Here is a 27,058-nt window from a genome sequence, read left to right as displayed (position 1 = left end):
AATTTACCTATTTTGTTTTCATGATTTAAGGAGTGCCCTGGTTGCTTTTTTTCTCTACATTTTGTCTATTACAGCGCGGGACATAGGTGGCTCCCTTACAGTGCCACCAATCTCTCTGTGCATTCTGAAACCCGTGGTGGTTGGGTTTATTTACCAGGTTGGCACCCTCCACAGAATTATACTTGTGTGTATTTTAACATTTTGACTTACCTATTTCGGATGTGCGACGTTGTAACATCAACCACCGGAGGGAATACTTTGATTACTTCCTCCTAAGATATCCAAAACAGATCTCCAGAAAAGCACACTTTAAATTTATTCAATTTTCAATATTTCATAGGGCCTACCTCACACCACATAGACTGAATCTAATCTTCCCATCAGCCGCAGCATCCTGCCCATGGTACCATACGCTAAGGTCATGCCCATTCCTATGATCTTACTGGACCGAAATTGGAGTGACATTAGCAAGTCTGACAGGAAGGAATAACCGGCTTACCTTGGCACGTTGCATATTAGGCTTGTATCCCGGGCCTAAATCAGAAACTGTGACCTCCTGTTTCGTGGACATGGCCATAAGGCTACTTACACACCACTGCAGATCTTCTAGACTCCCATCGATACACCAATGGGGGGAGGAAGTAAAACAATGGGGATTGGCAGAGAGTGCTTCAATTCGCTGTGAATAATAAAGGGGACACCCCAAAAGGCCAATAGCTCCAAAATGGGACACTTTGTTAGAAAAACTTAACCTACAAGACAGCGACGACGATAGCCCTCACTAGGACACCATAAGGCATCTCCATAGATTTAGCATCTTTAACACCATTCCACTTTACAACCTGCGATGTCTGAACTAGTGGATGATGTGCCGAAGTCCAGACCAAGACCCCCAGGTAGCATTCTTTGACTACTCTGCGATCACTAGATCCTATATTAATAGATCATTTTACATGCCAATATGATTCCACACAACTCTTCGGTTTTCCATATGATAATATCCCCGATACTACTAAAATGGACACATTTGTATGTCAGCTAATGAGGGGGGAAGGGCAGGGGGAGTTAATGGGTTTACTATTGTGATTGCAAATAAATATTTGTTCATTTTGTCTCTTTAAGATAATGCAGTACAATTCTCTTGAGTAGGGCATTGTCAAGAATAAGACAAGTTACATGTTGTTTCTTTCACATACAGGGAGTGCAGAATTATTAGGCAAATGAGTATTTTGACCACATCATCCTCCTTATGCATGTTGTCTTACTCCAAGCTGTATAGGCTCGAAAGCCTACTACCAATTAAGCATATTAGGTGATGTGCATCTCTGTAATGAGAAGGGGTGTGGTCTAATGACATCAACACCCTATATCAGGTGTGCATAATTATTAGGCAACTTCCTTTCCTTTGGCAAAATGGGTCAAAAGAAGGACTTGACAGGCTCAGAAAAGTCAAAAATAGTGAGATATCTTGCAGAGGGATGCAGCACTCTTAAAATTGCAAAGCTTCTGAAGCGTGATCATCGAACAATCAAGCGTTTCATTCAAAATAGTCAACAGGGTCGCAAGAAGCGTGTGGAAAAACCAAGGCGCAAAATAGCTGCCCATGAACTTAGAAAAGTCAAGCGTGCAGCTGCCACGATGCCACTTGCCACCAGTTTGGCCATATTTCAGAGCTGCAACATCACTGGAGTGCCCAAAAGCACAAGGTGTGCAATACTCAGAGACATGGCCAAGGTAAGAAAGGCTGAAAGACGACCACCACTGAACAAGACACACAAGCTGAAACGTCAAGACTGGGCCAAGAAATATCTCAAGACTGATTTTTCTAAGGTTTTATGGACTGATGAAATGAGAGTGAGTCTTGATGGGCCAGATGGATGGGCCCGTGGCTGGATTGGTAAAGGGCAGAGAGCTCCAGTCCGACTCAGACGCCAGCAAGGTGGAGGTGGAGTACTGGTTTGGGCTGGTATCATCAAAGATGAGCTTGTGGGGCCTTTTCGGGTTGAGGATGGAGTCAAGCTCAACTCCCAGTCCTACTGCCAGTTCCTGGAAGACACCTTCTTCAAGCAGTGGTACAGGAAGAAGTCTGCATCCTTCAAGAAAAACATGATTTTCATGCAGGACAATGCTCCATCACACGCGTCCAAGTACTCCACAGCGTGGCTGGCAAGAAAGGGTATAAAAGAAGGAAATCTAATGACATGGCCTCCTTGTTCACCTGATCTGAACCCCATTGAGAACCTGTGGTCCATCATCAAATGTGAGATTTACAAGGAGGGAAACAAGTACACCTCTCTGAACAGTGTCTGGGAGGCTGTGGTTGCTGCTGCACGCAATGTTGATGGTGAACAGATCAAAACACTGACAGAATCCATGGATGGCAGGCTTTTGAGTGTCCTTGCAAAGAAAGGTGGCTATATTGGTCACTGATTTGTTTTTGTTTTGTTTTTGAATGTCAGAAATGTATATTTGTGAATGTTGAGATGTTATATTGGTTTCACTGGTAATAATAAATAATTGAAATGGGTATATATTTGTTTTTTGTTAAGTTGCCTAATAATTATGCACAGTAATAGTCACCTGCACACACAGATATCCCCCTAACATAGCTAAAACTAAAAACAAACTAAAAACTACTTCCAAAAATATTCAGCTTTGATATTAATGAGTTTTTTGGGTTCATTGAGAACATGGTTGTTGTTCAATAATAAAATTAATCCTCAAAAATACAACTTGCCTAATAATTCTGCACTCCCTGTATATTTTACTACAAGCTCAATATACTAATGTCACTGAAAAAATGTAAAATGCAATAACGTTTGTGTTAAAAAAAAAAAAAAAAAGAAGCATGCGGGTCCTTGATAACATGCAAAGGTTTATGCCATTAAAATCTAACCTTAACTGATTTTAAGTTAAATGCTAATTTACTAACTTGTCTTGTTCAGAAATGTGAATCATGCTAAATCTGCTTTAAAAAAAACATTTTGTCCTGGGGGAAACTCCTATGAAGGAAAAACTGAAATTGTATTTCTTTTCATTAAGGACCAGCGACAAACAGAATCTATCCAGCTGTTGCAATCCCAGCTCACCAACATGACACACTTGGTTTTCAATTTGTCAGAAACTGTTTCAGAGTTGAAGCGAGAGGTAATTTGTACTTTGTTTCTTTTTGCCTTGTAAGAACATTGGCTGATGATGTAATATTTGGTTTATCATATTACTGTTGTAAAATGACAATGACACAAATCCCTTCATTTGTCTGTTTCGCCTAACTTGTAAGCATTTAACATGTTCATAAACCAGTGCCTTCAAAATAAGAGGAAACACGTCATTCACTTTTTCGGCTACTGTATTTGCATCTGTCTGTTTTTCCAATAGGATTTGCCAGTCCAGCATTTCCCATGGTAAATTTCTTTAAGACAATTCTGTTTAGAATTTAGAAAGTTTTGTGTTTTGATTATCAGCCTGCCCAATTCTGATAATTTGACCTACTACATAGTGAAGTATCAAGTATCCTCAATTAATTTTTCTATTAGGTGAAGCAAGTATTCCCTGAACATTTGGCTATCCCCTGGTTTACTTTGGTGCACTTTCTAAAGAGCCTTTTGCTTTATTTGGACCTCTTTTGATAAGTGCTATCCATTTAAATGTTTTTGGAGTAGTAGGGTGACATTTACATGAGTTAATTCCCTCAACTATCTTTCCTTTGTTAAGTGACAACTATACCTCCCAAGGAAGCAAAGAAAGCAAATATATAAACAGACATTTTGCATCATTTGTGTTTTGGACTCGCATCATGGCCGAGCCCCTTCATTCATAGACGTATGGAAGACGGAAACAATTTCCCATGAGCAATAAATTTGACTTCATAGGCGCACCTGGTATGCAGAAGGGCTAGTAGAGCCATTCCTGCATATCTCGTAATTTGCTCATCCCAGTCCGACATATACAGATTATTATTATTTATCTTTTTAACCTGAATTGCTTCTCAACAACAAGTATTTTGACAGCAGCATGTTTATTTCAAAGAGTCATTGGCTCTGGATAGCCCCCACCTATAAGACTTGTTTGTCAGTGTGTTTAGGTACTGTCACCAAATGATTAGGGAGCCAGAACATTTACAAGGATCAATTCTAGCTACTGTTTTTATTTCTTTGGTCTCTCCTCTTGACAAAAAGCCGCTTCACAACTGAGATACCAGCCCATTTTTCAAGCCAAGATGAATTATTGAAGGAATGAGTTGTTTTGGGATAGAATTAGAACTTTGCTTAGGAGTTGTACTCTCAGATGCTCGAGAGACTAATCTGATCCTTATAGGAGTTGCATATCACTAAGGAGACACTAAAGGGCCAGTTGAGTTCAAATAGAGCATGTACTTCCTTTCATATTTTGACTATTCCTATCTTTGGTGTCTCCAATGAATAATATGACAACATTTGGTGATATAATAATTGGAGCTGCTGCAAAGGTCAGTATCTTTACAACTGTTTCATGAGCTCAGTGTTCATCTTTGGGACCTTTCAGCTTCAAACACATGACTGATCTTTGGTTCCACAGGTAAAATACCCCTTTTAGATACCTGCAGGTATACTATATTTCTTAACCTCAACAAAAACATGCAATTCCTACAAATCACTGTTTAGTAGTACTGGCGGTTACAAAAAAAAGTCCTCACTTCTTTTACACTGCTTCCTCTGATGCCACCTCCTTGAGAAGAGCAATTGAAGTACCATAGATAACCTATGGGAAAACCCGGAGATATTGGTGGAATATTAACCCAGAAATCAACAAGATTTTATTAAGTGACCATTATATTGCAGTGAATGATGTGATTACTCAGTCAGCACATGGCTCTTCCTGCAAAGTGTCTGCAAACCTCTGCTCCAGCTTTTTCGCACAGAAACTAGAAACCTGTCACATCTGCACCATCTGGTTCAGGGAGAACACGATCGTCTTGAAAGCAGTATTACAGAAAGAGTTCCTAAATTAAAAAAAGAAGAAAATGGATCTACTCCTGATGTGATATGGTGAAAAAGACATTGAAAGAACAGTTCAGACCCATTAATTTCCTCAATATTTCAGACGAAAATGACAAAAAGGGAAATTCAGGATGTTACCACTTTCATATTTAGCCCCATTACCTAAAATGAGTTTGGAATTTGCCTACAGTCCACCAGGTCATATAGTTTCATTTTGCCAAACAAAAAAGCACAGATTGTTTATAGTAGACAATCAACCCTACCTATTTAAAGAAATTGAATTTTTCCTGAAATCTTCCCATTCTCCTGATCTGCATGCATTGTGTTGATTACAGCATGTCTTAGAAAATGCATATATCTATCCAGACCTATTTCATGATAGGCTCCAGAAATTGAGTGCTCTCTAACTTGTTTGGTTAGGATGTTCAGGTGACCTTTGTCTTCTAGAATGTAGAGCTCCAGATAAACTTAGGCAGCTGCACAGCAAAACAGTAAAGAGGATCAAACGTGTGTCCTCCTTTCAGAGCGATCCTGATTGACAGTTGCTTGTATTGCATCACTTGTGGGTTCAATGGCTTCCTCTATCTTCATAGTACTTTATGCCACTGTGCACACGTTGTCCCTACCAGCATCTCTCAATGGTCATTGATACCAGAAGTCATAGATCAGTGATGCCAGATGAGTATCATGATGAAAGGAATTTAGAAATTCTTCCACTATGACATAAAGGAGCTTTTATGGAGTTTCTTCTAGCTTTCAAGTCCCCAGTTCCAACAGTAACATTAAAAAGACTGTTAAACACTTCAACATTATCAAAAAAATCAAGGCAGTGCTCAAGTCACAGAGGAGCAAGGGCTGGCCTTTGTGTTCCAAGGGACCACAAAGTGGATGAGTGGGAGTCCAGCCTTGTTTTGGAGAGATCAGCAATCCAAATGCTAGCCCAGCACCAAGTTGTACGCACTTGCATCAAGGAGATTAATTGAACCCTTCAGAGCTGCAAAATTCATAGTTCTGCATACTGATAGCTCACCTGGAGGATTGGCTCTGAAGAAAAAAAAAAAAATTAGTGTATGTCATCAAGTATTACTTAACAAATCTTCATCAACCCCAGTGAAGACGTTCCAGTATCAAGAAATTGTGATAAATAAAAACAGCTTTGCAATCAAGGAAATCCAGAAAAGAAATTGTTTAAAGCTGTTCAGTGACAAACAGGTTTCATCTCTCCTCAGCTAGGTGGCCTATCTCATCTCCACTGTGCCTAATTTACCCCTTCACATGATACCTCTGCAAGAGAGCTTGAAGATCTTACATGCTCAATGTCCAGAGCACTTGTGAAAACATTGACCTTGCCAGCTGCTGCTTTGTGTAAATACTTTTTTTGTGAAGGTGGTCTTTAGACAGGAGCAAGATTAATGAACCTACTTTTGAGCAGCACCTGCCATCTCAGCCCACAGTGACAGGTGCTTCCTTAATAGACTGGGGGGTGCAAATCAGTAAACTACTGATAGAAACAATAACTCTCCAATGAATCATCTTACTTTATAAATGTGTGGAAGCAGAATACTCCTTGTTACATATGAAGTCCATTCTTCCCTTGTTCAAGTGTTGATAGATGTGTAATGTCATGCAAGGTGGATTTTTAGAGCACTGCTTGTCACCTGTGAGGGTATCCAGGTGTAAAGTAGATGAGTGCAGGCATGTGGTAAGGCTGGGCCTGAATAAATACAGTCTTGATGGCCCTTCAAGAAGACTAATTGGATAGCCAGATCTTCAGATTCTTGTGAAATTCAAGAATTAAGGAGGCCCTGATGTGTTGGGGGAGATTGCGCCAGGATTTGGCAACTTGGTAGGAGAATGATCAATCTCCTGTTCTGCTTTTGTGGATGCGGCGTATATGTGTAAAAGTGAGAGTGATGATGAGCATAGATGGGTTGGTGGAAGGGAAGCAGGTGAATGAGGAATGCGGGTTCCATGTTGTGTAGTGACTTGAATGCATGTGTGAGAAGTTTGAACTCGCAGCGCTTCTAGGTGGGTTGTCAGTGGAGCTCTCTGATGAGTTGTGTGGTGTGGGTTCAGGGTGGTAGGTCGAAGACGCGTCTGGTGGCAGCGACGTGCATATTTTAAGTCTGTGAAGGAGATGGGGTGGGATGCTGGCACTGAGTACATTGCTTTAGTCAAATCTGCTTGTGATTAGGGCTTGCTTGATGGTAGTCTGGTGTCCGGTGGGAGCCACTAGAAGATTGTACATAGCAGGCAGAAGAAATGGAAGCATGAGGAGGTGACTGCGTTGACCTGAGACTTCGTGGTGAGGTTGGTGTCCAAAATGAGGCCTAAATTCCTAGCTTGGTTGGTTGCGATGGGTTAGGGTCCAAGATCGGCAGGCCATCACATGGAGTCCCAAGGTGGTGAGCTCTTATTCCCGAAGATCAGCACTTCAGTTTTGTCAGTGTTGAGTTTGAGGCAGTTTTCGTTCATCCTATTGGCAACACTAGTCATGCATTTTTTTTGTAACTTTGTCTTGGTGGGGACTGTCATCTGAGAGGCAAAACATGAGCTGAGGGTCAGCATAGGATATTATGTTGATTCCAAGAGATCTGATGATGTTTGCTAGAGGAGTCATGTACATTTTGAAAAGTGTGGGGCTGAGTGACCGTGCTTGTGGGACTCGGCACATGAGGTCCTTGGGCTCTAATGTGAACGGCGACAGCCTAACTTGTTGCATTCTTCCGAAGGGGTAGGAAGCTATCTGAGTGCTGGTCCTTGTATTCTCGCAGTTTGATAGTTAGTGTATAGTGGGAGATTGTGTTGAAAGCGGCAGAGATTGAGGAGGATGAGTGCGCTGGTCTGTCCACAGTCAAGGATGGTGCATATGGTGTCTGTGGCAGTGATGACAGCTGTTTCGGTGCTGTGGTTGTTTCGGAATCCTGATTGGAAGTCGTCCAGGAGTTTGTGGCATTCTAGGTAGTCAGAGTTGTCTGTTGATTGTTTCCTCAGTGACTTTGAATGGGAAGGAGAGCAGCGAGATGAGTTGGTAGTTGCTGAGTGCTTCGGGTTTGGCTGAGGGTTTTCTGAGGAAGTCTGTGACTTTGGCGTGTTTCAAACTTTCTAGGAATGTAGATGTTGATGATGGAAGTGAGTGCAGCACTGATCAGGGCTCTTCCCAGGTTGTAGATTTGCGGGTGGAGTCTGTGGGACCTCATGCGTAGACTGTCGTCGTTATTGCTACAGTGTCCTCAATAGATGGAGGATTCCATGCTGTCAGTTGGTAGTCTTTGGGTGATGAGATTAGGTGGCTGGTAATGTAGATAAGAGCGGTGAGGGGGTAAAGGGGGGGCGGTGAGTGCCCGGGGTTCGAATTTGCTGTAGCTGTTGGTGCTTTTTTTTTGTGTAAGAATGTGAAACAGCTGTTGCAAAGTTCTTATGTAGGAGTGATGGTTTGGGTTGCAGCTTTTGGGTTGGTGAATTACTTGATGATAGGAAATGGAGTTCTTTGCAGTTGTTAGATCTAGATTTGATTCCGAGGGACAGGGCATTTCTCTTGGTCTCTTTCACTTGATGATGATAGTGTTGAAGTATGTCTTCTAGATGTTTCTTGCATGGCTCTTCGGGTGGATCTCCATTTTCTTTTGAGTTGTTTGCAAACTCTCTTGGAGTCTGTGAGGTCATTGTTGTACCAGTTATATTGATTGTCAAATTTTATTGGGTTTGGTGTTTTAAAGGGGTGCCAGGGTATTGCTGCAGGTGATGATTCAGTTGTTGAAGATTTGTATCGTTGATAAGGTCATTGGTGTGGTCTGGATAATTTAGTTGAATGGCATTGACCCATTCTGTTTTTGTAACTTCATTCCAGCAGTGGCTTGGGGTGTTGCTAGACACCTTAGGGGAGGTTGTGGTGGTTCTGTTATGTGGAAATGTATGATGGAGTTCATGTGAGTGGAGTGATGTGGCTAATTTTAACACTGTTGTTGGAGGAGAAGGTGGATTCCATGGTGTGCCTGGTGATGTAAGCAGGATCTTGTACAAACTGGGTGAGGGCGATGTTCTGTAGACTGTTGAGCAAGTCTGTGGAGGTGGAGCTTGTGGGGTTGTCAAGATGAAAGTTGAGATTGCCTAGGAGTATAAATTCTTTGGCGCCCAATAGTGAGGGGTGCAGTGAGGTTGGTGATGATGTTGCTGAAGTGAGTGTGAGGTCAACAGGCTTGTAGGTGAGGTTGCCCTTGATGGTGGTTTTACTGTCTGTCTGGATGTGCATGTGTTCCATAAAAGTGGCTCTTGTGTCAGTGTAAGAGGTACACTTGATGGTGTTTCTGGATGATGGTGAGTCCTCCTCCTGGTCCAGGACTTTGTATGCAGTACAGATGACTGCGGCAATGTCCACCTCCAGTGTGGGGTGGAGCCAGGTTTTGGTGAAGAAGTGGCGGTCTGGTGCGTTGGAGTCGATGATGTCTCAAATTTCGATGGAGTGCTTGCCAAGTGAGCTTGTGTTGAGGAGCATGCATGCAACTGAGTGTTGTTGTGCAGGGTTGGTGAGTGGTGCTGTGAGTGTGGGTCTTGAGTTCTGACTTTGGGGAGTGTGTGTGTGTGTGTGTGTGTCTGTCTGTGTTGGGGGGGTGGTGAAAGCTGATACGTGAAGGCAGGGGAAGTGGCAATGCAAGTAGGTAACCTTGCAGCAGTGTACCAAGAAAGCAACCAAAAAGTTATACATTCCAAGGCTTGCATGAAGGAGATTCACACATTTGTCATTGACTGATTGCTCTTAACAGAGATTCATTCCCAAGGAGCAGAGAACAGCAAGCAGGTCTTTCCTAGATGGTCATGATTTGCTAATTTACCATTAAGTGCTTTGGTTAATGTTTTGATTGTGCAGAACTGCAAACAGATATTTTGACAACTGTTTGAAATGCCAGATACTGAGGGCCCGATTCACAGAGTTAAACTTGTAGTCTAAGTGTAGACCTGAAGTCTCAGTTTAGACCTGACATCTAATGTCTAAGTTGAAACATGAAGTCTTACTTCAGGTCTAAAGTTAGACTTTAAGTTTACCTTTGTGAATCAGTCCCTCAGACTTTAATACAGATTCCCAGCTGCCAGACTGAATGTGAATGTATTTGTATGAATTGAAGGTGCGTTTTCTCTATTTACTATTTCTTTTCTGAAGGATTTGATTAAGCTGAGGCAGCCAAACTAAACAAAGTATACCAATTGCTACGAGGTGGTGTAGTGGACCAAACCCCACACCCCACCGACTGCTGTTTCACAAGTCATTTTCACCTATCAGCTATTTGCCATTATGTGTAAGTTAATTAAGGATATAATTTGTCTAGTAGTGAGAGATGGTAGGTGCTGGTAGCTGACTTTTCATTTTATTGGCAGAATGCCCATCAACGCTGCAACACAATTTATAAATCTTTAATATAAAAATATTAAAATAACAGTTTCATAGGAAATTGTCTTGCAGACTGGATTTCCTATCAAAATCCTAAGACCGAATCCTGCATCGCAATTATTTGTTTTGTACTTTAGCAACCTTACGTTCAAAAACCTTCTGCACTACTATTTGAATACACAACTATTTGAATATATGTCCAGATTGTACAATCTTTACTTCAGTGTCAAAGCATCTTTCCAACAAAAACACGGAATAAGATGCTGCATCAGCTTCTTTAACTGTTCTGATGGATACAACTACCTGTGGATTCCTCACCTATTGAATACTCCCCTTGCGCCAGCATCCAACGGAAATCTTCTTCTGCACGTCGACGTCACAATTGCCCACGCGACGCCGTCTGACGTCACACAGGCAATAAGAGGTCCTCGCCGACGTCAGTTCCCTTTTTTCCGTGCCATTCGAACGACGGTTATTCTTCGAGGGAGCTACTGTTACTACTCGACGTAGTTACAGTTATTTTTGCTTTTTCTTCTTTGAGACAAGATAGAATGTCGCAAAGAAAATCTGGATTCAAGCCCTGCAATGAGTGCGGTGGCAAATGTCGGTTACGGACCCACATACTGACTGTTTGTGGTGTCTTCGCTCCGACCACGACGTTGACAAATGCGATTCTTGTCAACGGAGGAATCCAAAGGCCTTAAAGGAGCGAGAAGCAAAGCTCTTTTTGGCGAAGTCGAAGAAAAAAAAAAATCGACATCATCGCAAGTCATCTTCCCCGAAGTTGCATCGGCGTCTTCGTGACTCTCGGCGCCGGTCGAGTAGGGAGAGATCGCGTTCGAGGTCGCCTTCAATTCGACGCCGGAAGACATGGGAAGTGAGTCCCACCATCTCTTCGCAGACGCCGTTTGCATCACCGACATCCCCAACTTCGCCGACGTCGCCTGTGAATCCTCCTTCGGTATTCGAGGTTCCTCGGCATCAGGAGTTTTCTCCAACTTCACAGACACCAGGACCGGCGTCGATGTCGCCTCCAACCCAGGCTCCTCAGTACCCGGCTTTCCCGGCCCCTGGAGCCGACAGTTCCACATTCTTGAATGCGATGTTATAAATTTTTCAGCAGATGGCTCCAGGTGGTGGACCGGCTGGTCCTTCGGGCCCATTGGCCTTTAATATGGGTGCTCCGGCTCCGTTACGACTGGCACCTTTTATGCTCTTCCTTCCCATGGGAAATGTGGGCTTGGCGCCGACGCCTATAGCGTCAGCCTCTCAGCCGGTGATGCCGAGTAGACCTGTGGCTCCCGCGCCGGAACAGTCTCTTGTCCGCCCTTCTCCTCGTTCGGCGCCAAAGAAATCCATGGCGCAGATGGATCCGGCGTCTGATGGATCAAAGGATCGGCGTCAAGCTTCGACGTCGTCTGAAGCCATGGCGACGCCGAGGATTGAGGAAAGGTTACACTCGAGGAGGCTTGCTCTTCGCCTCCTTGAGGAGCAAGAATATCGGAGACAGGCGTTAGAGGAAGGAGAGGTTGAGGAATCTCAAGGAGACGGCCAGTGGTCTGGACCCCTCTCCAGAATGGGACTTGTCATCACCTGGAAAGTATACGGAGGAGGCTGCAATATTTCATTCAGTCATCAAGTCATCAAGAAAGCAGCTGATTTTTTAGACCTCCCTTTGCCGGTGTCCGAGCCTAAGCCTAATATTTTAACGGAGGTGTTGCATCCTGCTTCAACAACTGCAGAGCCACTTCTGCCTTTTAATGAGGCTCTGTTGGATCCAATCCTGGAAATTTGGAAGAAGCCAGTGTCATCTTCGTCAGTGAACAGATCGGTGGCTCGAAGATATCGAGTGGCTCCTGCTGACCCAGGCTTCCTCTCCAGGCACCCAACCCCTGAAAGCCTGGTGGTTCAGGCTTCATGTTCAGCCCGGTCTGCCCCAGGATCATTTCCAGCAGTGCCCTCAGACAGAGACTCTAAGAAGATGGACCTTTCTTCAAAAAAAGGCTTTTTCGTCATGTAGCATGGCTTTGAAATCCACTAATGCTACCTGTATTTTAGGGAGATACATTTACGCCTTGATGGACGAAATAAAGTCGTCTCATACTGAGGTGCCCCAAGAGGTTATGAGCCTAGTTTCTGATGCTCAAGCAGCGGCAACCCAAGTAATTCAATCTGGACTAGATACGCCTGACTCTGTAGCCAGGCCTATGGGTACTGCTGTTGCTACAAGGAGGCAAGCCTGGCTTCGTAGCTCTGGTTTCTCGTCCGATGTGCAGGCAACCCTCTTGGACCTTCCCTTCAATGGCGATAAACTTTTTGGCTCCAAGGCGGACTCTGCACTAGAGAGGTTTAAGGAGAGTAGGGCCACGGCGAAGTCTTTAGGTTTGCAGGCCTTCTCTTCTGTTTCCTCCATACTTTTTAGGAGGTTTAGAGGGTTTGGTCGTGGTTCCTCCTCCTCCTCCTCCTTTCGAGGGAGATTTCAGCAACAACCCGCCTCTGCTCTCTCCTATAGATCCTACAGGGGAGGGGTAGGGTCTGAACCAGTGGAGCCGCCCAGCAGCACTCTGCCTCTTCCTCTGGAGGGGTGCAGCATGGGAAGCAGCCTTAGCCTTCCACCAATTCCTTCTCACACCACTCCTGTAGGGGGGAGGTTATTGAACTTTCTCCACAAGTGGGAGGTTATAACATCAGACTCCTGGGTCACCAGCATTGTGGGGAAAGGCTATGCCCCATCCCGCCCCGCCCATCCTGCTGTTCAGAAGAGCATCTCCTGTTACTAGAACAGGATGTTCAAGTCCTTTCAAAAGGTGCGGTGGAGTTGGTTCCAGAGCAGGAGAGGGGTTATGGTTGTTACTCAAGATACTTCCTGATCCCCAAGAAGGATGGTCGGTTGAGGCCAATCCTGGACCTGAGGATCTTGGATTGGTTCCTCAAACAGGAGAAGTTCAAGATGCTGACCCTAGCTCAGGTGCTTTTGTCGCTGAACGATGGAGATTGGATGGTGTCTGTCGACTTACAGGATGCTTATTTTCATATACCAATACTCAAGTTGCACAGGAAGTATCTCCGGTTTGTGGTGGGGTCGCAGCACTATCAGTTTGCGGTCCTTCCGTTTGGTCTTACTTCAGCACCCCGAGTCTTCACAAAGGTGATGTCGGTGGTTGCGGCAGAGCTCAGAAGGAAGGGGATAGCAGTATTTCCTTACCTAGACGACTGGTTGATCAAAGCCAAGTCTCCAGAGCTGGTGTTGCATCACCTTCAGTCGACAACCCAGTTGTTGTTCGACCTGGGTTTTTCAGTGAATGTGCCCAAATCTCACCTAGAGCCCTCTCAGCGCCTCCTGTTCATAGGGGCAGTATTGGATACAACATTGAATCGCGCCTTTCCTCCGCCTCAGCGGATTCAGGACATTCAAGCGTTGGTTCCAATGTTTCAAAGTGGAGCTGTCGTTCCAGTCCTCAAGGTCCTACGCCTGCTCGGTCTGTTTGCTTCTTGCATTCTGCTGGTCACTCACGCTCACTGGAACATGAGGGCTCTTCAGTGGTGCCTCCGGAAGTAGTGGTCCCAACACAAAGGGGATCTCGAGGGTTCGGTGAAGATCTCCAGAGATGCTGCTGCGGATTTAAAATGGTGGATTGCGGACGGCAATCTTTCCCATGGAAGGCTGTTCTCGCAAACTCCGCCGGTGGCCACCGTAATAAGAGATGCTTCCACTCTAGGGTGGGGAGCTCATCTGGGGGATCTAGAGATCAACGGTCTTTGGTCTCCAGTAGAACAGATGTTTCATATAATTCTGTTGGAGTTGCGGGCTATACGTCTTGCACTCAAGGCCTTCCTCCCATCCCTTTGCGGTCAGTCGGTTCAGGTCCTGACGGACAATACTACCGCAATGTGATATATAAACAAACAGGGAGGAGAAGGGTTGTACCTTCTCTGCAGAGAAGCTCTACGGCTTTGGTTCTGGGCAAGGGAGCATCGGATTTGCTTGGTAGCAAATCATCTGGCCGGAGTCTTGAACGTGCGTGCGGACAGTCTCAGTCGTCATTTCTCGACCAATCACGAGTGGCGTCTCCATCCGGATCAAGTCCGTCAAATCTTCCAGACGTGGGGGATCCCTCGGATAGATCTGTTTGCCACTAGGGAGAACTCGCACTGCCCCTTATTCTGCAGCCTCCAGTATCCGGTACAAGGAGCGTTGGGGGATGCGTTTCAGATGTCCTGGTGCGACCAGTTGCTTTACGCGTTCCCCCCCCCCACACCTTTGATTCCTCGAGTTTTGAGGAAAATTCGCCAAGACCGGGCTCAAGTCATCTTAATAGCTCCGGATTGGCCAAGGAGGGTATGGTATTCGGATCTTCTCCAACTCTCTCTGTGCTCCCCACTCCGTCTCCCTCTCAGGGCAGACCTCCTCTCGCAGTCGCAGGGGCAGGTTTTACACCCCCACCTCCAGAGCCTGCACCTTCATGCCTGGAGATTGAACGGGGCAACCTGAGTTCCTTTTCTCTCCCACCTGACGTAGTGGATGTTATTTTATCGGCCAGGAGACACTCCACCAAATCTATCTACGCTAATAGGTGGGCTAAATTTGTGAATTGGTGTGGAGAGAAGCAAATTGACCCCCTACGTGCCCACTTATCGGATATCTTGTCTTTTGCGTTGTCCCCGGCACAGAGGGGTTGTGCAGTGGCTACAGTCAAGGGATATTTATCTGCCCTGTCAGCCTTTCTATGTCTTCCGGACCAGCCTTCTCTATTTAAATCCCCTATAGTGCTAAGATTTTTAAAAGGTCTCATTAACAAATTTCGTCCCACTCCTTTCATTATGCCTCAGTGGGATCTAAACCTAGTCTTGACTTTCCTTATGGGTTCACCGTTTGAGCCTATGCATTCTTGCCCCTTAAAGTTATTGGTTCTAAAGACTGTTTTCCTTGTTGCAATTACTTCCGCAAGAAGAGTGAGTGAGCTGCAGGCTCTATCTGTTAAACCCCTTTTCACATCTTTTTATGGGGATAAGGTGGTGTTGAGGACCAAGGCTGCTTTCCTACCAAAGGTTGTTTCACCTTTTCGTATGGCCCAAACAATTACTCTTTCCTCGTTTTATCCTCCGCCTCATCCTTCGAAAGAAGAAGAAAGACTACATCGGTTAGACTCGAGGAGAGCGCTGAGATGTCAACAGAACGAAGGATTTCTGGTTGGAGGATCAACTCTTCATCGGGTACGTGGGAAAGAGGAGAGGAAGGGCAGTCCACAAGAGAACAATCTCCAGGTGGGTCATTCTTTGCATTAAACTGTGTTACTCTCTAGCAAAGAAGGAACCCCTGATGGAATAAGATCTCATTCCACCAGAGCTACTGACCAAAATCTGGCCTTCTGTTATTGTTTGGACATAAGGACATCAAGTTGAAAGTTCAAGCAATTTGTTGTTAATTTTTTACACCAGTTTGTTGAGTGTTGGTTATATTCATTCACACTTCAAAGCATGTTCTTTAAAATGTTAGTGAAAGGGCTACAAACTCCTTTCATGGAAAGCTATGCCCCATTATACCTGGGATAAGGTATATCCTACAGCTCTCTTTAGAAACACTGTTAAAAATGAAAATATCTACTTGGAGATCAATAGATTCATTTTCAAGGCATTACTGTTTGGACTGAGCATTCATTACAGTAACCCAAGTGACCATATGTCTTTACAAAACCATTTTTTCTGTAATTAGAACTTAGCGTTTCCAGTCTTAATTTTTTCCGTTTCATTTGGTTTTTTTTACACTCCTTTAACTATTGGTGATGTCTTTGCTTTTATATTCGGTATTCATCTCTCTCCAGTGTTTGCTGTTTCATAAATTCACATGCTTGAATCATTCTCTGTTGTAGATGGGGAGTCCAATATTAAATCCAAAAGGCAGTACTATCCCACACTTAGTCCAGACTGAAAGTTATTCACTTTATTATCTGATTCACATAATTTCATAAGAACCAGGCTACAGCTAATCAGATTGCAGCACCCTGATCACCACTCTATAGAGGCTACCATGCATCACTTTTTATACTGCAAATTGTGTGAAGAGAATCTCGCTGAGCTCTACTCAGTCCACTTCAGGAAAACCTGCTTCGACTTCATCAGAACATTTTGTACCATTATTTATTCGGACCCCTGACAAAAATATCATATCAGATGCATAAAATTAAAGGTCTCTTCAAAGTTTGTGGTACTTTTGAGACACTGAGTTTGCATTCTGAAGATCCCCACAAGTAATGTATTTACTTGCGTCACCTCTCTCATTCTGTAAAGAAGTGTAAGATCTGCCAAACCTTTTCAACAAAGACATTGAAGGACAGAGTGAATTGATTGCTTAACTTGCTTCAAAAGGTGAAAGCCATGGAAAACCCTCCCTCTGAGAAATAGAATAAAGATACCTCAGATCGGCCAAAAAAGACCATTAAAATGTGTGCTCTGAAGGCCGTAAATCAAAACATCGATTTGAAACTACATCAATAGATGAAAGTCCATTTTCTGAGATCTCACACCAATGAAGTAAAAAAAACTGAGGCTTCTGCAGCTCACAGTCAAAGCTCAGAGCCACTGATGCCACTAAAAATGTGCTTTTAGTATGCACTAAAGCATTGTTATCAACAATTTTATCATACATGATGAAAAGCTGTTGCTAAAGCTACCATTGATGAAGTCAAAGTTACCTCTCTTAACAACAGTCAGAACTGTGTTGAACACATCCACAGTAATAGTTGTTGACGTCGACCACTGCAACAATTACATCACCGCAGACCAAGACATCATTGACAATCCCATCTGCGTTACTGTTGATGGGGCTTTCGTCGACGGCACCAGTGTAATTGATGAAGGTTCCGAAAATTACCTTAATAACCAGAAGAAAGCATTCCAGTACCATTGCTGCCTGAGCACCCATTACCAAGTGAAATGTTGCATCTGCCCCATGTCAGCTGGCAGATGTTGGAAGGCCGAGGATGATGTAGCTGTTTGGTCCTCCATATGGCTTAACTCGTCTTAATGATATACATCAGGATGATGATGAGTAAGAGTATTTGAAAGGTGAATCTACATGTTCAGTGGCATGTGTAGCTGCAGATACACATGCTGTGCATATCCCGCCATCTAGTATCTACATTTCCCTGTCAACCAGATCACTAAGTCACAAATTAAGACCAATCAAATACTTAGACGAAAATCACCCATATGAACATAGGATGCACCATCAAGAAGAAACAATCCAAGTGCCTAAAGCTTTAGTTAAGGACGTACGCCTCATGTTGGCTCGCTGCTTAAAAAAAGGTTTTAGGAGCCTTCAAAAACAAGGTCACAAAAACATCCATCTTTCCCACCACAGTCACCTGTTTTGCAGGCACATCCACCTGTCCCTCTAACAAGACCTATATTGCATACAGTGGTTGATGATGCCTACTCTGAGTAAGGAGATGTACAAGATGACGTGTCTCAAGACCTGGGTTCTGAATGGGATGATTATCTAGCACCCATTTCTCCACCAGGTGTTCCACGGCCAGCAGACTTGTCGCTGGATAATATTGGAGGTTTCCATGCTCTTTTGGAGCAAACATTTAAAAGATGTGATTTACCAATTTTATTCAGGCAAGTGGATTGTTTCTTATATGACTTCAGAGACCACTTATAAATCAGTGAAAGCCATCCTGATAGTTAATAAAAGATGCTGGGCGATTCAGCTGCCTATATAAAATTGGCCTTCACTAGGACTGACTTGGTAGTGTTGCAGGCTGCCCAAGGATGATCTTGGAACCCTACGAATCCCTGTTCTGTTTCACTAGGCAGGGAACAAAGACGGTTTAACAATCTTGGAAAAAGGATCTCCACCATGGCAACAAGAAGAGTGAGGGCAGACAAATTGTTAGCAATCCTTGGCCGTTACAAGAGGTAAATGTGGTTGGACAATAGTGCCAATCTCAACCTTTTTCAGAAGACAAATAAAATGAAGCCAAAAACATCCTTCTTGAGGTGGAAATGGCTTTGCCCTAAATAACAGACTGCATAATGAGCATCTAGCCAACAGGTTCAGGTGGGTTGCAAGTTTCAGTCACCATGGTTCTCTGAAGGCATGGCTAGTCGAAGTTGTCATCTTTCAGGCCCAGACTCTAGATTAAGGTCTTGGACATGCCCTTGATGGATAAGTTATGTTAGGAAAACATGTGCATGATGCTCCTTAGTCTGTTAGACTGATACAGTGAGATCATTTGATATTCTCCAGCAAAGACAGAGCCCACTCTTTTGTGGAGTTTGAGATCAAGGACAGTTGTCATTTAGAAAGGGATTTGAGCCTTATAGATATTAACCATATCAGCATCCTCAACAGTCCTACCAGCAGCAGTATACTCAACAGCAATACAGAGCTCCACCATCAGCCAGTCAGCTAGAAGATGAAGCTCCACTTATCGCAGATGTTGGGAAAGTGTGCCTAAAGATTGTTGGGTTCTGGACTTGGTAACCTACTGCTACACTTTCGAATTTGTTCATAAACCTCCACATAATCCATGTCAAAAGTGAGCCCATCACCACATTTGTCTGATACAAACGACGATTCTGCCGATATTAAGCAAGGGAGCTACATAGAAAGTATTCTAAGCCTGGTGAAATACTGGTGTTTGATGGCATGTGTGGCTGTAGATACACATGCTTTGCATACACCTGCCATCTAGTGTTGCACCTGAAAGTGTGTGAGTTGTTTTTCTTCTATGACGTCTTTCGAGTCACGAGGCAAAGTGACTAATCCTCTTGGTGATGATACGCATAGGCATCAACTCCATTGTTAGATAGTTTTCTTTCCTCCGTTGGGTTCGGTCATGTCTGTTTGTGCTCTTGGTTGATATCATTCTTTTCCAGTTCCTTTTGGTTTGCTCCTCACCCTTACCCTCGTCGGTATTGTCTTTGCACACGTATCCCATCTTGTGTAACAAATTCACAGAAAACCATCGCCCGTTGGATCAACACACTTTGCAGCAGATTTCGGGACCTATTTTTTCTATCACCTGCAACTTCATCTAAGAAAGCCCTGCTGATGGAGCAGAAGCCTTTTTGGTTCTGCCTGATCTGTCACATAAAATATTTCCAGACCAATCTACATCCGGTCTGCAACCTTTGTTTGTCTCCTGGACACAGGGAGAAGGATTGGCGATCGTTTCGATCCAAAAAGACTGTTACATTTCTTTCGGCTGACCTGACTATCTCAGAGAGACTTGGATGAAATGCCTGACATCCTCAGACAACACAATGTCAAGGAAGGGGAACAGGAACTTCATGAGGCCTCTGCAGCAGAAGACGAAGCGTTCTGCATTCAGCGCTCTGACTCCAAGCTCGAAATTTACCTATATATGCAAGACGTCCAACCTAATGTGAGTACAGAAACTCCTGTTTCTGCCCCCAGAAGACATTTAGCATTCATCGAACAAAAGGCTACTTGGCTACCACAGCCATCAGGCCATGGTCAGCACTGAAAATCTGATGCATACATCCAGTCTTTGGGCTCACCAAAACCACTGAAGCCAACTACTTTAACGCTGACGCACACTATTGGGTCGAGTTGGCCTTCCCCAGCACCGACCACTTCAGAGCTGAAACAGAAATCCACCTTGGGTCAGAAGATTTCCAAATAGTCTTTACGATCTGACCCTGGCACTCTAGTGGAACCAATCTTACATAGGTTACAAGAAAAACGTGATGCCAGACAGAGGCTAATTCACAGCCAACCTCACACAGGGCGTGTCCTGACTAAACCTTCAGTGCCTAGGCCATTATCTTCCAAGTGTCAGCTTTCCTTCGAGGAAGCTCTTGACCTACTGCTACCAACAAAGAAGAGGAAGTTGGATAAAGCTACCAGCCCTTTACCTCCTCATTCACCACCTCATTCTCAAGGTGCCCCTTTAGATATTCCACCTCCAGGGTCCCCACAGTCATAGGCGGATATACTGCAGAGGACGACCAATATGACATCACTCCTTTGTCTCCTGATCCTTGGACAGCATATTATGTTGTCCCTCAAGGAGATACAGATCCTGGCATATAACTGGCTACACCTTCCCCTTCTGATGACTCCTCCATGTATCAGGAGCTTATTGGCAGGGCTGCCACATATGTTGTCCAAGTACACAAAGAGCCTTTGAAATTGGTTATCCTCTTTGAAACTCTCTTCACTACATATAAGGCAAACCTAAATCTCCCTATGCTTAAAGGCACGGTAAGTCATACAAAAGATATTTTCAAAGACCCTGCAAGGGCTAGAATTATAACCTCCAGGCTCAATTAAAATAAAAAAAAATAAAAAAATACAAGGCTTCCCCTTCTGAGCCAATTTACATTAGGGGACAAATTCCACCGGACTCATTTGTTGTGACCAACACACGTAAGAAGGCTAATTCTCAGACTACCAAAGATTCTTCACCTCTTGATCAAGAGAGCAAAGTAACTGCTTCATCAGGAAAAAGATTAGAAGCACAATACGCCAATCACTGGCGTATGGCAAATTCCATGGGGTTACTAGCACATTATGACCAGGCCCACTGGGAAGAAATGGAGGAACTCCTCCAATAACTCCCAGAAGAGCAGCAAAAGAGAGGCCAACAGCTTGTCATGAAGGAAAACTAATTTGCAATACTTCCATCCGTTTTGCTTTCGATGCAGCAGACACAGCTGCTAGGGGAATTAACACTGGCTTCTTACTAAGCAGAGGTGCTTGGCTACACATATCTGGTTTTAAACCAGAAGTCCACTAAACACTATTGAACGTTCCCTTTGATAAATAACACCATTTCAGCCCACAGGTATACTTAACTATAGAAAAGATGATAAAGGATATTGAGACTGACAAATCTATGGGTGCACTGCAGCCACCCAGTCCCCGTGGCTACTTTCACTACTCCAACTACCAAGCAGGCTCTAAGACCACATCCACAGAAGCCTCTGCTCCTAACCCCCATGGACAAAACCATCAGTGCTCTCTCCTAGGATATTACAGAGGCTCCTGAAGGGGCAATAATTCCTAAGAAAGAGGCAGAGGAACTACCTCCACCCCACCCCGGTGCTTCAACTACCACAAAACAGTGACTTCCTTTGCCCCAACTTTTTAACACCAGTCAGGGGACGATTACAAGATTTTCTGCCCACGTGGCAATCAGTAACATCAGATCAATGGGTGTTGGGCATTATCAAACATGGTTATTGTCTGGAGCTCATTACCACACCTCCAAACATTCCACCTCACACTCGGACTCTCTCTGAAACATTAGGCACTGCTCAAACAGGAAATTCAAGCTCTTCTACCCAAAGAGCTCTGGAACCTGTTCCTTTTCAACATCGAGGGTCAGGAGTGTGTGCTATATACTCCCTAATACCCAAAAAGGACAGATCTCTAGGAACATACTTAGATCTACGACCCTTGAATTACTACATCCTGCAGAGCGTTTTCATATTGTCATTATTCCTCAGACGTGATCCCACTTTTCCAACAAGGCAACTTCCTTTCAGCCGTAGACTTAAAGGATGCCTATTTTCATATTTGTACACACCCAGCACATCGCAAATACATCAGATTTGTGATAGCAGGCAAACATTACCAAGAGAAAGTCCTTGCATTCGGAGTGACACCTGCACCCTGGGTATTTACAAAATGTCTAGCAGTAGTGTCAGCACACTTAGGCAGAAAACACATCCATGTGTTCTCGTATCTTGACGACTGGCTTATTAAAGCCACCACTCTCCTCTGTAAACAATACACTCAAGCTACCCTAGGCTTAATCTATCAACTAGGCTTCTCCATCAATTCCCAAAAATCTGACCTTCAGCCTCTACGGACCCAGTCTGACCTAGGGGGTTCTAAACACACACATGGGCATAACCTATCCCAATGCAGCACAACTATGCAACTTTCAGAAGCTTATACTGTGCTTCCAAGGCAGTCAACAAGTCACAGTCAGAAATGTCATGCGACTTCTGGGTATGATGGCCTTGTGCATTGCCATAGTGCCAAATGCACAACTACACATGCGTGTGTTTACAGGAATGTCTAGCACAACAATGGTCTCAGTCACAAGGTCAGTTACAGTATCTAGTGTTGGTATACAGCGGCACTCATCGCTCTCTGCAGTGGTGGAACACAAACAACCTGTTAAAAGCGTGGCCTTTTCTTGACCCTGCTTCCCATATCATACTGACAACGGGTCAGACTGGTTGGGGTGCTCATCTACAGAATCTCAAAGCCCAAGGTCTCTGGGATACCAAACACCATGGTCTGCACATTATCTACCTGGAGCTTCACGCTGTTCACTTAGCATTGAAAGCATTCACATGTCACCTGATTGGCAAAGTTGTCTTGGTCTGGATGGACAACATGACAATCATGGGCTATTTACAAAAACAGGGGCGCAACACGTTCTCTACAGTTATTACGCCTATTTCAGACAATTTGGCGTTAGGGTCTTCATCACAACATCCATCTGTTAGCGGAACATTTTCTGGGAACACACAATTTTGATGACCTTCTCAGCAGGAGGTGGCAACAAGTCCACAGGTGGGAACTCCACCCACAAGTCCTACTCCCCTACTTCCAAAAGAGGAGGTTCCCAGAAAAGGTATGTTTGCCACTGTGGGCAACGCAAAATTCCCAAACTTAGCCTCCAGGTTCCTACACCCACGTTCAAGGGCAATGCTCTATGAATGAACGGGTCATGGATATTTGCCTATGTTTTTCCACTGCTCCCTGTTCTTCCATTTCTGGTTCGGAAGGTCACGCAAACATCCCTCACACTAACACTAGTGGTTGCCACATGGATCCGACAGCCCTGATACACAACCCTCTCAGACTATCAGTAGTTCCTCAGAAGAATCTTTCCCTCAACCCAGACCTTCTCACTCAGAACCTTGGAAAAATCAAGCACCGAAAGTCCCAAGGAGCTCAATCTAGCAATTTGGCTCCTCGGGTAATAAGGTTGGGTTATCTAAATCTCCCACCTGAATGTACGACTGTTTGTAAAGAAGCATGCAAACCTATTACTAAAGCATGTTATGTAGCTAAATGGAAGAGATTTGTCTGTTACTGTCATAACAACAGTATCAGTCCATTTAAAACAAGATATTATGTATTCACTGCTACGTTTACAACCCTCTGGACTTGCATTCACATCCATACAATTACATTTAGCAGCAGCGGCTGCCTAGCTTTAAAATAGACATCTCTCTTTGTTTAAAGTACCAATTATTAAAGACTTCATGGAAGTTCTTAAAAGAATAATTCCCCGCGGGTTCCACCAGCTCTTGCATGAGATCTTAACATTGTTCTCACAAGACTTATGGGTCCACTGTTCTAACCACTATACAATTGCTTCCTCCAATTTCTGTCTTGGAAGGTTGCTTTTCTCATTGCCATCTCTTCACTCAGAGGTGTCCGTGAGCTCCAGACACTAACCTTGGAAGAGCCTTTCTTAAGCTGCATAATATTAGGGTAGTACTTCGCACAAACCCAAAGTACCTTCCAAAGTTGGTCTCCCACTTTCCCCTTAATCAGTCAGTGGAATTACCTGTGTTCTTTCCTCACCCAGAATCAGTTGCGGAAAGGGCTCTTCATACATAAGATATTAAAAAAGTTCCTATTTACTACATTATTAGAACTAAAGAATTTCATAAAAACAAATAACTCTTTTTTTGGCTTTCTTGCTCCCTCACAAAGGAAAGCCCATTTCTAAATCAAGCATTGCTAGGTGGATAATTAAATTGTACAAACATGTTACATTAAAGTCAAAAGAACTCTACCTTTGCCTCCTAGAGTGCATTCTACTTGCAAAATACGGCCTTCAATGGCTTTCCTACATAATATTGCTATAGCTGTTATATGTAAATCAGCTACATGGTCTACACCTCACACATTTACAAAACACTATTTTGTGCATATTTCAGCAAGCTATTGTCGGTCAGGAAGTGCTATGTCTTTTCCAAACAAATTCAACACCCACAGGTTAGCTGCCTCTTTATTGGAGGGCTCTACTTTACTGTCTGTGCAAAGCATGTGTATCTAGAGCCACACGTGCCATCAAACCGAAAATGTTACCCATTTAGCATCTGTTTGTGGCATGTAGTGCTGTAGAATCACACGCGCCAACCCTCCTCCCCGGACACCTGTGCCTGTTGCAGTTCATTTACTTTCTAATTTCCGTGAACATCTCTTTACTTACACTTACTCTACACTCCATTCACACCCTCTGCTGGAAAACAGTTTAACAATGGAGTAGATGCCCAGGTGCTTTATCGCCAAGAGAAAGAATCACTGTGGCACTTGACTCAAAATATTTATCCACATACTGCCCATGGGGTTGATAGCTAGTCTTTAGGTTTGTAAAGAATAATGCTCTTCTGCTGAGTTAGTTCACAAAAGTGCAGGTTACATCTTTTCTTCACAACCGTGGGTGCACGTCTCTCCATTTTGGGGCATCATCTGGTGATAGCCTTCTGTTGCTTTGTGCTTAGGATAAGTCTATATATCCCGTACATAATTTTTATTGGGCTGATCGTCAGTGCTGATAAGAGGTGTAACATCCTGCTTCTGGAAAGGTTTGTTTTCCTCATTGGAAAAACTCCTTACTTTTCTTCAGTTTTCAGAAGAACGCATTTCAGTTCCAGTGGAGCCTGAGACACATGGCCTGTTGCATACCCGTTGATAAATACCAGTCTTCAGTTGAGAATTTTTCAACCCCCCCATCATTGAACATTTGTACTAATTTTCCCAGGGCGATATCATAGCACTTCCTTTGGATCTCTTCGCAGGCTGGCCTTGTATAGTCACGGACATCTAAATTTGGCTAGGAGCTCTTTCCAGTCACTTCATCCTTAGCAATGTAACGCTGACGATTCTTCAATGTTGGATGATGTTTGTGTAACAAGCCTTTATCAGATTTCAATAAATGTCCTCTCGCCACAGTAAGCATTTTCTAGCGAGCCAGCGTTCCAGACCTTCACCTTTTTTTTGGCAGGAGTCACAATGGGTATCAGTATGGCCGAAACAGATAGGCATCACCCTCCCTTCACAAGACAATAAGCATTCTAGATGGGTTTCAGCCTTAATTAGCCTATATAATATGGTTTACTGAGGGAGTAGTAGAAAACCAGCTGTGCAAGAATCATGACATTCCCTCTATGATGCCTTTGGTACTCTAGTAGCAACACTAATCTGGGGTGGCATGGTGAGCAAAAGAATGATGGATTAAACCCAGATCTGTGACTGGGGGTGAATGTTTGATTGGTTCCGCATTCCGTCCATCATTTGTGTTTTGCTTTGCTTTTGCCGCCATAAGTGCGCCGGGTATGCCCAGACGTGGGTCCCGGGCTCGCTATGCCACTGGATTCAAGCTAGCCAGGCTGATGAAGGGTGAAACCCTGAAACCGTTCCCAGGATGCTTGTTTCTGGTCCGGGGAGGACCTGGCCTGGCAGTTAGGGCTGGACTGTTCCCATGAGGAACAGGGTCCAGGCTTATTTGCATATGGCTGGGTCTAAACTGGGGTGGCATGGTGAGCAAAAGAATGATGGATTAAACCCAGATCTGTGACTGGGGGGGGTGAATGTTTGATTGGTTCCGCATTCCGTCCATCATTTGTGTTTTGCTTTGCTTTTGGTATTCTTTAGGCAGTTACTCACACTCCATTCCTTTGTGTGTTCAACCTGCCAAATGTAGGAGACAATTAAGGCACAGTTGGTGACCAGGCCAGAAGCAGTTAATGGTATGCCTGCATGGTGTCAATAGTGCATTACATTTATTTTTAAATAGTTTAATAAGTGCCTTTCTGTACTGTTAGTTTCATATGTATTGAGAATTAGAAAGCGACTGAGATGAGAACCACTGGTGTCATCATAACGCGTTTCTACATGATTAACAGTATATTATTCAAAATTAGAATCCTTACTGAAATCATAAATGCACACGTGTCCCAAAGGTTGCATTCTGTACACCAGTGGATGCAATAACCAGAAATAGCTTTTCTGAAGTTGATGGGAACTGGGTTGTAGCAAATTTCAAAGTTGGTCATGCTTCATGTTACTTTGTGTTACAAATATATTTGCCACATTAAAAATTGACAGTAAATTTCCTTTAGGTTTCAGATCGGCAGAGCTATCTTGTTGTGGCTTTGGTGCTGTGTGTTATTTTGGGATTGATGGTCTGTATGCAGCGTTGCAGAAATGCCTCTCAACTCAATGAAGATTTCATCTCTTCAATCCCAAAGAGTCATAACTTCCCAAGCCCAAAAAGGTATTTTATTCGTATTTTGGATATGATTTTGTTTTTCTTACAGATTGATTGTTAAAATTGACTTTCTTGCTTTTGTGTTCAGTAATGTGAGATTGTGAGAGGGCCCCAGTAGCTGTGTGCTCTTGCTAGGCCGTTATTCCTAGAGCTTTCTGCAATCTAGGCTTTGTGGCCATCTGAGTCATCAAAGAGCAATCTTGAATTTTTACAAGATGCCGGTACAAACGTGTTACCACTTGTTCATCTTAACATTGCTAGAGCAATGCGAAGAGTTGAATGTGTGTGACCCGAACGCCCTATGGGTAAGAGGATGGGAGTGATTTGGAATAAGGATGAGTAGCAGGGACTTTGAATAAGGGGTTTGGAGGTATTGGATGTCTGAGGAATACAAGTGAACCTTTTTGAAGTTT

General features: G+C 43.8%; 1 protein-coding gene across 4 annotated transcripts in view; it reads left to right on the top strand.

Moving 5' to 3' along the window:
* Positions 1-27,058, top strand: part of SUCO (SUN domain containing ossification factor) — a 481,248-nt gene that overhangs the window by 395,517 nt on the left and 58,673 nt on the right. For all 4 annotated transcript variants that reach the window (XM_069231978.1, XM_069231976.1, XM_069231977.1 and 1 more), the window contains 2 exons: positions 3,043-3,147; positions 26,497-26,651. In XM_069231978.1, coding sequence (XP_069088079.1) covers positions 3,043-3,147; positions 26,497-26,651 — 260 coding nt within the window. The remainder of the gene's footprint in view (positions 1-3,042; positions 3,148-26,496; positions 26,652-27,058) is intronic.

Source organism: Pleurodeles waltl, chromosome 4_2, assembly GCF_031143425.1.
Source record: "Pleurodeles waltl isolate 20211129_DDA chromosome 4_2, aPleWal1.hap1.20221129, whole genome shotgun sequence".
Classification (NCBI taxonomy): domain Eukaryota; kingdom Metazoa; phylum Chordata; class Amphibia; order Caudata; family Salamandridae; genus Pleurodeles; species Pleurodeles waltl.
Note: the sequence above shows the minus strand (reverse complement) of the source record. Positions and strands in the feature narration are given on the sequence as shown.